The sequence below is a fragment of the Labrus mixtus genome, chromosome 21, assembly GCF_963584025.1.
Source record: "Labrus mixtus chromosome 21, fLabMix1.1, whole genome shotgun sequence".
Lineage (NCBI taxonomy): Eukaryota > Metazoa > Chordata > Actinopteri > Labriformes > Labridae > Labrus > Labrus mixtus.
The window spans coordinates 8494965-8509316 of NC_083632.1; the positions used below are offsets into that span (position 1 = coordinate 8494965).

The 14352-nt window shown below is 42.7% G+C and overlaps 1 protein-coding gene across 5 annotated transcripts in view; it reads right to left on the reverse strand.

The window, feature by feature from the left end:
• The window catches only part of pald1a (phosphatase domain containing paladin 1a), a 56566-nt gene that overhangs the window by 40888 nt on the left and 1326 nt on the right, over positions 1-14352 (reverse strand). The window contains exons 1-8 of one of the 5 annotated variants that reach the window (XM_061027715.1): positions 11846-12025; positions 11709-11749; positions 3652-3849; positions 3343-3445; positions 1678-1857; positions 1041-1205; positions 787-947; positions 168-243 (exon numbers count right to left, since the gene is read on the reverse strand). In XM_061027715.1, coding sequence (XP_060883698.1) covers positions 168-243; positions 787-947; positions 1041-1205; positions 1678-1857; positions 3343-3445; positions 3652-3836 — 870 coding nt within the window. In that variant the 5' untranslated portion in view covers positions 3837-3849; positions 11709-11749; positions 11846-12025. Of the gene's footprint in view, positions 1-167; positions 244-786; positions 948-1040; positions 1206-1677; positions 1858-3342; positions 3446-3651; positions 3850-7131; positions 7429-11703; positions 12026-14352 lie in introns of those variants that run through there. The other 4 variants (XM_061027712.1, XM_061027714.1, XM_061027711.1 and 1 more) reach the window with 4 other exon arrangements.

Below are 14352 nucleotides of genomic sequence, written 5' to 3' on the forward strand. Positions count from 1 at the left end.
CTTAAAAAAAAAAAGCTGCTCTGTCCTGAGTGAGACTATCCAGAAGCTCTCTAAATAGTCTAGCCATTTATAACTTCATTGCACTTCAAAACAAGATCCCACAGCCAAACACAGTTTATTTAACAGGTGGAGAGTTGCCATGATTTGTGCTTTTACGTGAACCTTACCCTGAGTATGTGAACAAACGCGTCAAAATCTTCTTCCAGCGGCGCTCCTTCCGTTGGCAGTGGTAACCTGTAGTACCTGCAGTGGGAAGAGGATTGTCACCGCGAGTTGATCTGTCGCCTGTGTTGTGTAAATACTGCCTTTATATAGGTCATAGCATGATGCACACACACACACACACACATCTGACCTAGAATAGACAGCTGAGCTTCCTCATGTTGTGGTTTATGAATGTCATGAAAGTTCAATGATGATTAAAAAAAAAGTTACAATAATGGGATTTTCTTTATTTTGTTTTATTTTTTTAAAAAGGCACCAGCTGCATTTCCAGACTGTAAAAAAACTTCTGCTTCTTCTTTGGTTACAAACACAGAAACGATGCCGGACAAGTGTTGTGATCAGCTGCCGATCAGATTGCAAACAGGATGCTGCAATCTTAAATTTAAAAAAAAAAAAAACACCTCATCCCCCTTTCTTAAAAAGAAAAAAACAGCATGGCAACAAGGTTTCGCACGAACAGGCACCACTATTTATAACCTGCCCTGCTTATTCTGCAGCAGGCAGACGCATGTAAACTGCATGTGTGAGCTGAAGGGATAATAAAGGAACAATGTAAACAACCTGTAGGCCGGCATGGTGAACATGGGCCTCTTGTAGACCTCCTCTGTCACGTGGATGTCCTCCTCACATGTGATGGTGATCTTCTGGGGCTCATCTTTGAAGAACTCGATGTCGTTGTAGACGTAGAAGAAGTTGTCGCTGAGCTTTGCGAAGTCATGGAGCTGTAGCGGGAAAAGGGTTGCAGGAGTTTGCTTAGTGTCAACGGCATTGTGTCTGAAACCTGTGTTCTGTGCAGACGCTGAGTAATTCATCACCTCCTTCCTGACGGTGAGCTCCAGGCGCTCCACCAGCTCCTCCTTTCCCAGGCCGTGAAGGTTCTCATGCAGGTTTTCCTTCCTCCTGGGGGTGTACGGCACAAAGTCGTCGTCCTTGTGCAGGAAAACCACCGGCTCCTCTCTCACACAGAAAAATATAACCTCCTAGTTGCAAAAGCACAAAAAAAAAGAGAATTTAAATAATAGCTTTTTAGGAAAATAATTGTTTCCTTTTACTATCTTCCAAGAGCAACTGGAAACAATCAGTCGTCTTATAACATGCAGCCCATAAGTAAGTGTATAAGAGAGGCTTGAAGTATAATTTTGCAAATTTCATTTTAATTAGGGTACATTTTCTTGCTGCAGTAAGCAAAGAGATTCTTTTTCCACTGGTACACACGACCACAACTTTCTGTTTGTTCAGTTCCACAATTCAGCCACAGCCTCCTCTCAGCACTTGACTCCTCAAATATTTACAGACAACACAGATAGAAGGAAGGGCAGGCAGCAGAGACACACAGGATCAGACAGAGAGGAATTAAGGGCACGAAAACAACAAGTTAGCATAGGAAGAATCTGAGGGAACTTGTGTTTGCGTATTTGTCTGAATTGTGTCCGTATACATGAAATATATAACCTCGTGTCCCTGCGCTTGGAGCCTCTGGAGGACCTGTTTGAAGCCGTTCAGGCTCGGCTGACCCATCCCATACAGCGGGTACGATCCCTTGACTTGCCGGAAGTTGGGCGCCCCATAGCTCCCCGTGGTATTTAGGACATCTGCCTTGCTGTACACATCCTGCACCATGAAGTACTCCCCCTGGAAAGTGAAAAAAAAAAAACTTGTATGAGAAGTATCTAGAAGCATGACATAGTGTAACTCCAAGCTTCCGCTGGAGAATGTATTAGCATTTTTAAATTCTGATGAATGAAAATGCCAACACACTAGTTTGAAAATGTCCTGCATGTTCTGTTCTACTACCACATTTCAGCATCTAAAAAAAAAATCAGAACATGGTTAAATATATATTACCTCATGCTTCTTTAGTTTGCCAATACCAAACATGACACAGTCGTCACCCCCATGTCGCCACCATTTATTATTGTGTGTTTCCTTCAGCCTTGACAACATAAACAGATCACGACTAACTAGGGAGCTCCACCACCAACAAATCCTCCCTTGGGTGTTTCATTATCAATCTTTTGGATCTTTTTAGAGGGAGTTTTTGAGGAAATATACCAACAATAACGTTGGAATAGAGCTTTTGCTTGAATACACATCAATCATCCACCATGAAAGAAAAGTCAAAACACGGATATGGAAATGTATGAATGGCCACACAGCCCCCCTCTGAGAAGTTTTTCCAAACAGTAAAAGAAAAATAGTTGGGAGAGGGTTAATGAAGGTCATATAGCAGTGACTTAATATGTGGAGAAATCCTTCAAATCCAGCAATGGCTTACTTTACAATACATAGCATTACACCAAAAAATAACCCTAACCCTAACCCTTAAATTAATTTGCTCATTTAGATACACAACAATAGTGAACACACATATTGCAAAGTTCTCCTAACTTGTTTTCGTTCTGAACTTTGGCCTTAAGTTGTATTTTATTAAGCCCTCCATTCTGGAAAGTGTTTTCAAAAAATCTGAATTCAGAAAATGTTATTTGAGGAAAAAAAAAAAAAAAAGCTGAGTGCAGATGTTCTGATGAAATAGGAGAAAAAGACAAGCATATACAAGTTTTAGTTTTAATGAAGACATGATCTCACTGCATGTAAAACTGCTGACACATTATTATCTCTGTACATAACATAATATATTTTGCCTGTACTGTGAACTTTTACACATTCCTGCACAAACTCTCAGCTCTTAAAATACATATAAAAAAGAAAGCATTGTTTTTTTTATTATTATTATTTATGTTTCTTTGCTGTGCACATGCCTTTAACTTTTATTGTCCCTTCTATGTTTATTGCCACTCAAATAAACCCCAAGACAAATCTCTTGTAAACCCCCTCGACAATAAACCTGATGCGATTCAGATTCTGATGTAAACAGAAGCCGCGTGTTAACCCTGCCTGCCTCAACAGACAGAGCAGAAGTGATGGAGCACATCAAAGCCCTGATAGGAGGGTGACAACATTCCTGTTTGAATGGTCACCCCCACATCATAAAACAGCGCATGACAATGTCCCTGTGTCGCTCTGCAATGTGGACAAATGAATGTGAATGTGAGACGAGCTTAGAGGCAAGTGAGATGAATCCACGTCTTCCGGCGACAGCGCGGCAGGAGGACTCACCTGCACCAGGTAGTGCTCGGGCATGCTGTCTGATATCCGACCCACTTTGTAGTTGGTCTTGAGGATGTCATCGTGAATCTGGAATTCCTGTCTGCAGTTATACCTTAAAAACAAAGAACAACAGCAGGTCTGGGGGTCAATTCAATTATCAGCTGCTGTTTGCCAGGCCAGGATTGACAAATGAGATGATAACAGGGGCAAACACTTACACTGGGGGGGTGGGGATATTGGGAAGTGGGGGTTGTCTTAGCAGTGATCAAAGAGGATTAACGCACAATTGTGAGAACGTGGATTCGGGGAGGGACTTACGTGATGACGACAGGTGCGACTTTGTTGGTGATAATGGACTTGGCCTTGTTGTTGTGAATGTTGACGGTCTGAAAGGGGCTCATGCTCAGAGACTGCCTGCTGTCGGCCATCCCGTTGCCATGGACACTCTCAAGCGGCGGTGCTACGGAAACAGGCTGTGGTGCGGCACTGGCAGTTGTACCCATGCTCCACAAGCAGCTGTGAATGACATCGCGGAGGTCTCAGAAACAGGAAGCACGCAAACACAGTGGCAATGCATACAGTACATGTGGGGGATGACAGCATTATGATGACAAGACATATCTCATGTGTGAAAAGATATTTGGGGTGATGTCTAAAGGCTTCAACACTGAATGAATTGAATAAAATCTTGAATTAGGGGATATTATGTAATTGACACACAAATACAAAAACATGAGATGCACAGATATTGTTTAGGGATTGTTTCCCCTGCAGGCTACAGCTTGGCTGGGAACCATTCTTTTGGTAACCATCCAAGACTATCGATTTCGAATATCTATTTTCAGACACTCAAAGATGATCTATCAAAGCTTAAAGCTAGCCCCTTTTACATTGCCAGCTTAGAACAGGACTTTGTACTTTTGTTAAGCCTTTGCCATGTCTCAAAGGCGTAATGGTGGTTAAAACATCATGCCTCTCTCGCTGTGTAAAATCAAACACTGGGTCTCCTTTACTAGAGTCATTGAGATAGTGGAGCTAGCCAGGAATCTCAGCAGAATCTTAATATTAAAAAGGGGCCGAGCCAATACAAATAGGGAAAGTTGAAACAGGAGATGTATTTACTCTAGTCCTTGACTGACTGTGATGTGAATTAAAGTTCTGCCGTCATTACGCCTTCAATTTACACACTGCATCAGTAACGGCATAAAATTGGTGTCCCAGTGTTTGAATTCACATTGTATTATGGCGCTGCGGTCGCTTGAGGGGCACAGTGTGTGAAAACACAGCGGGAGCTTCACATAAATACACACTCAGGCGTCATCAGTGTCTGAAGTTACACATTGCCACCGTCTCTTCCCCCCCCCCCCCCCCCCCCCAATTACGTCTCTGTTACTAACTTCAATGGAGGATCAGGGGCAGAACAACTTTGCCCAAACATATCTCTTTCATACGTTACAAATTGCAGGCAAAACATAACATAGGGGTGTAAATATCCCACGTTCAATTGGCAGTGTGTAAGAGCCATCTGTCACCCTGGACATCTCTGCCAAGAGAGGAGTTCTTACAGAAACGTTGACATTTACACCTTATTATGCAAATTGCCAAATATTTTTCATGAGCAAGTTTCTGCCTGTGATTATGTGGTTAAAAGACACAAACATAGGCGGTACGGTACACAGCACTTTCATACAACCCCTCCATGACGCTCAGCTAAAAAACCCGTCTATGGTGAGCAGGTTCTGTCGGCACAGACAAAGTCAAGAACTTCAACATTCATGTTTGGTCTCTATAAATGATATACCAAAGAGTACGATCAAGACCTGCCTTGTTTTGAACTGGCCCTAAAGTATACAAATGAAAACTTTAGTATTAGATTGATCGACTACTGCCACTCCCATACTGCAATAGAGCGGTCAAGCCAATACCACATATAGAAAAGTGACATTAGCGCGCAGTAGCTTTATATAGAGGATAAAAACATTGCTGATATCAAAAACTTTGGTGATATAATTGGTCTGAATAACAGCCACGCCGTAAACATGAAATATTTTAAACATGGGTGTCAAATAGTGCTTCATAAAAGTTTGTGTTAATGTTGAACATTCATGCTGTGGTTAACTTGTAATGATTTGTCAAGCAGCTAAATGTAGTTCGTATTCTTCACAGGTAAGATACTGTAATTTAAGGTCTTCTTTTAGATTCATCGTGTAAAAACAAAAGCAGAATAAATGGAACATGTTTGAAGGTGTCTGAATCCAGAAAAAAAAAAACCTGGTCAAGTTTTGTGATAAGTCATGTCACGAACCAGAAGCAAATTTGTGAGGGCGTGGAAGTGTTTATCGAGTGAGTCAATGATATTAAATTAAGCATTAATTCAGGAAATTAAATTCACCATTCATTTAATTTCTCTACACAGTTGCATGGGATTGGAGTCAAGCGCGAGGCAGTATTTTTATTTTGATACGGAGCACTCAGGACCCCCACGCGAGTCAGCTACAGGTTTCCATTAAACTTCCTCCTCTTTGAATAAACAGATAGCTTTGCAGGGGGAAACACAAATGAGTCCTGTATGAGGAAGAACACCTCTCCTTAAAATCACTTAACATGGGGCACCAGATGGTCTCGATATGGACCAAAATTGACATCTTGATATCGTTGAGCTGAATGGTGAAACTCGATATATATCGATGTCTTTTATTAACAGTCAGTTGCACAATGTCCACATGTACTGTACATTTAAAACGAAATGAAAAAAACATTACCTGTTTGAGAAATTAAAAAATAAAAATGTTCCTGAAAAATAACTAAAAACAGACAGCTGGGTGTTTTGTTATTCATTTCATTCGTTTTTTTGCTCGATATATCTTGAGATATCGCCCAGCCCTAGCAAAATGGATATGTTGCGTGCCCAATGTACAGAGGCTATAGCGCTCGTCGCAGAGGCCAAGGGTTTGAAATGTGATCTTGACCCGCTCTCTCCTCTTAACATTTTCTGTGTCTCTTTAGCTGTCCCATTCAACTAAGGCAAAAATGGCCCCCAAAAAAGAATCACTTATCCCATGTAGTGATTTTGTTTCAGAAAGCTACAACCAAAGATTATCAAGGAAAACTGAGGCCAAAAAGCAGCACCAAGGACCAAACTTAACAGTTAACGATTCTGTGACACCGCAGCTGCAACATCAAAACCGTGTGGATATGACGCAGCTGAGGGGGTACCTCAGGGTCGACTGGGCTCAAACCACCTCTGTGTGATCTTCAGCTCTGAAGGAGAGTGGACGCTCATTGTGCAGAGAGAGGCTCTGCGGAGAGAGAGAGAGAGAGGAGTGCCGGCTGAGTCACCACTACTCTCCTCTCTTTGTTGCGTCTGGATCTGAGTGGGCAGGTCAACCTTTTTACTCCCAGACCCTTTGATTCGGTGGAGGAGATTCTCTTTTAACAAGCACAATGGCTGCACCAAAAACATATTGATGTGCTTGTTACTTTGTCTCCTGGCATGGTTTTAAAAAAAAAATACAGAAGCAATGACTTAAATGTTTTTACAGCTTGCATTGAGTTAAGTAGACGCTACTTTGAAGTAACTACAGAGGAGGAAAGAGAAAACAGAAGCAGAATCTCAATAAAAGCTCCATAAAAGGAACCTTAGTTTTCAAGAGTACTATGCCCCGGCTGCCTGAATCTATTTGAGTCCTCACCACATACTAAAAGAATCTTTTTCTTGCCAAAATCCTGCAAGTAACACAAGAAAAACAACCCAAACGCCTCCACTTTTAAGAGAATCCACAAAACGTCTCTTCTTACGTTTGAGATGACGAGCGATCTGAGCCCCGAGATCCTTTTCTCTGCTGCTTGTTATCCGCCATGGTTCCAAAAGGAGTGTGAGAACTTGGCATCACATCCAAAAAAAAAAGAGAAAGAAGAAATCTTCCCTCTTTTAGATTCCTCTTACCCACCCCCGGCCAGTGGGAAACACCCCTTGAGGGAGCTCACAGTGCCCCGGCTGCCTGGGCACTCACTTAGCAAACAAAAAAAAAACTCGAGCAGTGTTTGAACTATCAGAAAGCGTCTTCATCGTTCCTCATCCTATCTCCTGTCTGATGTCGGGGAGTAGGTTCATGCGAGAGACTCAAGTCTCTACGGAGGGGACCGGGGGAAGTAGTGGTACATCTGGCAGCCAGATGGCTAAAGTTCAGCTCGCTTTCACAGGGACAGGCTGTGCACAAAGACGACACAGTTGACTTCTACTGTACAGTAGGCAGTGCAAAGGAACACACTAATATTACTCTTTTGACCAAGAATGTATCTTACTCGTTTATCCCAAAAAAAAGCCAAACATTCACTGGTTACAACTTTACTAATGTGAGGATGTGTATGTCATATAAGTGTAACATATATGATTCCAGGGGGATGACTGTCTCCGGTACTTTGTAATGACCATTTAACAGTATTTCTGCCATTTGAAAGACTTAACAAAAGACTCATTCTGTATCTCAATACTGTCATTTTACTCTTGTCAGTTTTCTCCAAGTGTCAATCAAAAAATTAGCACACATCGTTTTTAAATTTAACAGAACGTCATTGAAATAAGAGCAGAGTTTCCATTCACTATTGCCATGCCAATAGAAGGAGCTAGCGACGCTTGTTCTGGGGTCAGGTTTACATTAAACAATTAATCACATGCAGAGGAAGAGGGCCAAGAAAAGATTTCAAAAAAATGTGCAAATTAAACCTTAAACTATTTAAAAATGTTGCACTAAATACAAATGATCTGGTGGGGCTTTTTACCTATTTGCTATGACATCTTGAGAGTGACAACATGTGGTGAGAGGGTGGGTGTGGTTACATGCACCAAATAGCCAGTGGCGATTCTAGAGTCCGTTGGGGCCCAAGGCTAAAATCAGTTTGGGGGGCCCTCCTACCAGTTTCCATCCGGGCTGATGAGAAGGGGCCCTCTTCGGGAGGTTTCCTACTGTCATTGCAAACTTTGCCCATTTTGGGCTGCTGTGGTTTAAAGTTTGGAAGCCCTCTGGGGCCCCTACTGGTCTGGGGCCCCAAGCAGTTGCCTGCCTTTGCCCGTTGACAAGCAGCGCCTCCTCGAATAGCGACAGGCATGGGGAGTCGAACATGCGATTGGGACTGTAGCTTCAGTACGCCCGCTCTACTAACTGAGCTTAACCAGCATCTCAGCATTTCTGATCTCTTATTTATTTATTTTTTTTTAAATGAAAAAGTAAAACATTTTAATCGTAGCCCCAGGACTTTTTTTCTTGTCCAATGCAAAAGTCTAGCTGTGTTTTACAGTGCAACCCAAGGATTAAAACTTGCGGTGTGTGCTTTAAGAGTGTATCCGACTTGACCTGGCATCGAAAAAAGGGGGGAAAAAATGCCCTAGTGTTAAGTCTTCTGTACTAGTCATAAAAAAAGTTATGGTTTAATATGAACCAAAGATATGAGATGTGTTCAGGATATCCTTCACTTTTATTTGGCCTAAAAACAGAGTTAACAGTGTGTGCATTCCTCTCAGTGAAGGGCATCGACACAGCAAACCCTTCTTTTTTCAATCACTGTCACTTTAAGGACATTTAATCAGTAGGTTTCCTTTACCCTCCACCACAGTCATGCATGATAATGTGCATGTTCCTATGTGGCTGTGTCGAAGGCTATAAAACACTGACAACAACAGACTCTCCAAATGTCCTCATCCACGCAAGAACTTCATATCCCATGTGCCGTTGTTATTTGTAGACGTTTAAAAGCTTACAGACACACTTCCTGAAAGAGGCTGCAGTTTTATAGGCCTTCAAATGAAATAAAGCCTTTCAATTTGAAAGTAACTTACCAACCCTAACCCTAACCCAATGCACCTTTTAAACCGATGCAGTGCTTTTTATTGTTAGTTTAGCTGCTCTATAGAAAACCCTCTATCTTTTTCTGTAGTTCCGTCACCACACACACACCTCGATACAGAGTCGTTTCTAGCTTGTCAGACACACTGATTTCATTGGCATTGGCATAGTGTTGAGCAGGCAGGCAGCCGGGGCGGAGGCCTGAGTAGAAATAGCCCTCAGTCATAAACATCCTCCTGAAGATCCAATCAAGGCAACTCATCAGAGAGGCTGTTTATCCCGCATGTCAACGAGAGAAGCGTCACACTGCTGGAGAGGCCAATAAAGCAGCAACAACAACACAACAACTAGGATTTATTATTCAGAGTTTCAGACAAAAGGGGGGCCACAACATGAAAAGTGGATACAAAAGAAAAAAAAAAAAAGAAGAAGCTGGTTTTGAAAATCTCTGATTGCATTGGTAAGAATCAACAACCGTGGAAGCTGCAATCCTCTGCAAGCAAATCAGCCTTGTGGCTCCATTCAGGGCTGCCCCATTTAAATTCAGCCGGTGTCTCAATTTTGCTGTAGCAACGTCTTCAGACAAAAGCGCCTGAGTACAGACAGGAAGGAGCGTGCAGCTGCAGGATGCATCTGTTAGGTGGCCACTGAGGAAGGATGCAGAGCGCTCTTCATTCACAGGAGATGCAGGGGTACAAGGGGAAAGATTGGTGTCAATTTTTTTTTTTTGTAACGGGGGGGGGGCACAGAGATATTTCCAACAGGACTTTCCCATTTCAACATGGCGAAGAGAGCTGCAAACGTTGCAGGGAAAAAAAAAAGAATTCAAATGCAGATTGCTCACTTGGCAACATTGCTCATCTTATTCAAGGACCCTGGGTATTTCTGGTCTCCATGGCGGCAAACCCATTCAGTCTGCTAATGTCAAGTCTGAAAGCCTCGTGGCTGCACAAAATAGGGCAAAAGTAGATGAATAAAATAGGCTGATGTACGCCAAATAAAGCAATGTGTATGTACAGTTTTGAGATCTTCTGATGAAAGTGGAAAAGACAATCCGGCTTTGCACAAAAAGTTAATTTAAAGAACTCCATTGAAAGCTTTAACATTTTGTAATCAAACCTGAAACCACACAATGGCCAGCGGTCTCTCACTCATCACAGGAAACTAAGACCCCCCCCCCCCACCATTCAACACAAACCACACACACACCCCCAGAGCAGAGGGAAGAGGGTGCACACCTTGACAGGAAATGCTTAGTTGTACTCTCTTCAACTTCCTCCCTGCAGCTGTACACATATTTCACCAGTGAGGTTTAAGGGTTACACACAAGCGTGACTCCACAGGACATCGCTCTAGTTCCCGAGAAAAATATCGGCGAGGCGCGGAAATGAGCTCAGTGCTTCCTCTGCAGAAAAAAATATATTTTATTGTTTTTCAATGAAGAGCTCAAGAAATTTGTCATGGTTATTTTTGTTTCAACTCACAGCTCTGAAACAGAAATCACCGCTCTAAAAGAGAGATTGTGGCTAAAAGGGGAAGCCTTGTGATTCATTTGTTCAAGGATGCAATTTCCAAAACTATAGCCTAAACAGCTATTTCACTGCAGGACAGACACTGACTGTACAACAACAGGCTGTGAAGAGCTTCCCCCCCCCCACACTAACAGAGCCAAATCTCCAAGGACTTCTTGAAACCAACTCTGCTACTGCAGTGAACATGACACAAAATCACATGAATCACCTTTGGCCCCCAGCATTCTTTATTTCATCACAGCCTTACACTGGGCTGCAAAAAAATGAGTGCAAATCTATTTCTAATCCCCCCCGCCGCCCTGCCTGTAATTTATTTCAATTTTAGCCGACAATTGTATCCCCTTTGTGATTTCAAGGCTGCAGAAATGTGGCTTTTCTGTCTGGCCGCAATATTCTGTCAGCACCAGCCTGCCAACTGACAGCCTTCCCGCTTGTCAAAGACCCTCTCCACGGACAGATCTCACACCGACTTGTTAGCATTTTTCTTTTTGCCCTTTCGCTTGCCACTCACACTGAAGCAGCAAACTTGTTTCTGTGTGCAAACACATTCTAAAACTGGCGGATGTGTTTGCATAGGAAACTTGAATCCTGTCAAACAAGGCGCAGGTCCGCTTTTTTTTTTTTTAAAGGAATGAGAGCTGATAAACACTTCAGAGGAGCGAAATAAAGGCATCACATGCCAAGAAGAATGTAATCTGTGCAGCTATGTGGATATCAAACATGACTGGGGGAAGTAGAACAGTGTGATATTTCTGCAACAAAAAAAAAAAGGAAGTAGTATGAGACAGTAAATTGCGTTTAGTTCCAACAAGGTTGCAAAGCTTTGTTCTAAATCTCAGTGAGAAATCACACCCGTAATCTGAAGTGTTATTTAGACAACAACGTATGTTTCCTTTCTGAGCCTTCAGAGACAAAAAAATGATGACATGTTTCCGCGACCACAAGCCGGCAGCCGGACTCGTAAATGTCATAGCACAGGAGTATCAGAACTATACCTTACATTGAGCTGATCAGTCCTCCATCTGAGAGTCGCTCGAGTCTCTAAAAAAGGTTAAAAAAAATGAATTGTTGGATAAAAAGATCAACAAAGAAAAATGACAGCCCTCCTGTAGCCTGTAACGCCGCTCTCAGTCATACATCCTCCTCGCTGGTTTCTCTCCCTCTGATCTGTGAGCCAATCTCTCTCCGTGGTCACACTACAGCAGGCGGCGGTCTCGCTTCATTAAGGCGTCCTCATAAAGCGAGTCAATGAGGGTGTCCTTCAGTGAGGACAGATCCCAGACAGCAACTCAGGAGGAGGAAGGTAGGTGGGGGGAGGGGGGGGCGGGGGGGGGGGGTTTGCAAAGCTCTCTGTCTGTTGTTACTTTTCTGCGTGCATCCCCTGTGCATGAGGTGCAATACTGCTCACTCATGCCAGGATTTGTGTGTGTGTGTGTGTGTGTGTGTGTGTGTGTGTGTGTGTGTGTGTGTGTGTGTGTGTGTGTGTGTGTGTGTGTGTGTGTGTGTGTGTGTGTGTGTGTGTGTGTAAAGAGGATGTGGAGGCGGACCGAGAGAGAGGCTTACTCATCAGTTCAATCACTACCGGAGCCTCCTGGCAGCACAGTGCCTCCCACACATGGAAGACCTTTAAGCAACGCTCGAACACAGAAAATTAAAAACCTGCACTTATCAGACTTCTTACACTCGGCTGCAGCTGCTAACCTCGCACTGATCCGTAGACCCGCCGGAATGGGAGGCGGACAATCAGTGAGAACAGAGGACGTCGCGTAAGCCTAATTCACTACGACGCGCTAATTACTCCATTCATTAGCAGTTAACACGTGCAATGTTGAAGGCAAACACAGGCTTACAGCTGGGCAAATACTTCCATTCTAAGCTCCAGGTTGAGCTGCGGAGGGATGTGTGCTCTTTTAACCCCGATGTCACAGGACCTCATCATGCACTGAGTGTCCTGTTACAGCCTGTGGGCGCTATAAAGCAACACAACAGTGGCCATTGATATGATAGCTGTACAGACAAAAGCTTACATTGAAGAAAAAAAAAAAAAAAGTCACGGTTTCTGCAAAAATGACATCGCTTAAAAAAAAGGCAACATCAAGGCTATCTTGTGAGTGGCTGTTTGTGGGAATACTTCTCACTAAAGTACGTGTATTCAACAGTCCCGTCACGAGATTAAAGTCCAAAATGAGCTTATTTGCTAAAGTAACGAGTTCTTCTCAAGATATGGATGTCAAATCTGCAGCTGCCACACCTGTTCCTTCCTTCCTGCAGCAGCGCATGCAGGCCCCAAGACTCTGATGTTGTTGCAACAAAAAAAAAAAACCTCAGAAGAGCATGAATGAATCATTACGAGCGATCAATCTTGACACTTGATTTCGTTTTCTTTAAGGGGTGTGGGGGGGGGGGACAAGAAGTCGTCAAAGTCACTTCACTGGGAGATCTCATTTCCTTCCGTATCTTTATTTCGAAGGCGATAAAGCAGAACGCGATTTGAAGTATGAGGAGGATGTTCCTGTGACACGAGAGAAAACTTCCTCTGCTGAACGACCAGAATGGGGGGAAAAAAAAAAAAAAAAAAGGAGCATGCTGCTAATATCACCTGTCCAAATCCTTCCTCAGGTCTGGTGTCTGTCTTATTACCCCCCCCCCCCCCCCCCCCCCCCCCCCCCCCCCCCCCCCCCCCCAGCAAAAAAGCCAATTTGTTAAAAGCTTTTAATAGCAACAGGAAAGAAGAGATAGTTAAGGAAATACAATGTCTCCTTTCAGCACAAGTACAACTCCTTAGAACAGTTTGAGCGTGTTTACATTTCTGTTCTTTAGATACAGAATGTGTGGAACACTTTTTGGATATTTTCCTGAAGCATTACGAGAGAAATCCTCATTTTTCCTATGATAAAAAAAAAAATAAAAAAAAAAAAACCTCAATACATACAAACAACACTCACACTCCTGGTGAGACGGAATGAGAGATCAGATATATTTAGGTTGTCTTTAACATCCATTCATTTGTGCTTCTGTTGTCTTTTTTTTTGCTTTGTTCTTTGTTTTTAAGTTTCAGCTAAGATGTACGTACATGGCAACGCATTCTGAAAAGGTAACTGTGTGGAATGATGACTGTGTTTGACCTTTGCAATAAAGTGATTAAAAAAAAAAAGATCAGCTCAATGATGAAATATGACACCTTGTGGTAAGAGTATTCTATTGCAGTAAGGTGTTATCACAATAAATGAAGCCAGTGAGAGAGAGCACTCGTTATTGCAAATCAACTATTTCATACATCTGTTTATAAAGGAGCTCGTCACTACTCAGCGGACACTTTACGGCTTGGTTCGACCATAAAGACTTTAAATTATTAGCTCATTTTCTTGTCATTTTTCTTGACATGAGGGGGTTTATCTGGCCTAAATTGCTGCCTGTTTTGACATAATGGTTTAACATATGGTAAAGATCTATCCCTAAGGTTGTGACGCATAAATCGGCAACTTCTCAAGTAAACCCTGGGAAGATTAACTTGTCTGAATAAAGCGTGACCAAAAAGCTCAATCAGTTATGATCCACGGCGTCCATTCATGGAGGAGTTTTCACGCTCTCCCTCTTGATTAATTGTGACGTTCCAGTTTGATCTGCCAGTTTCTGTCTTCCCC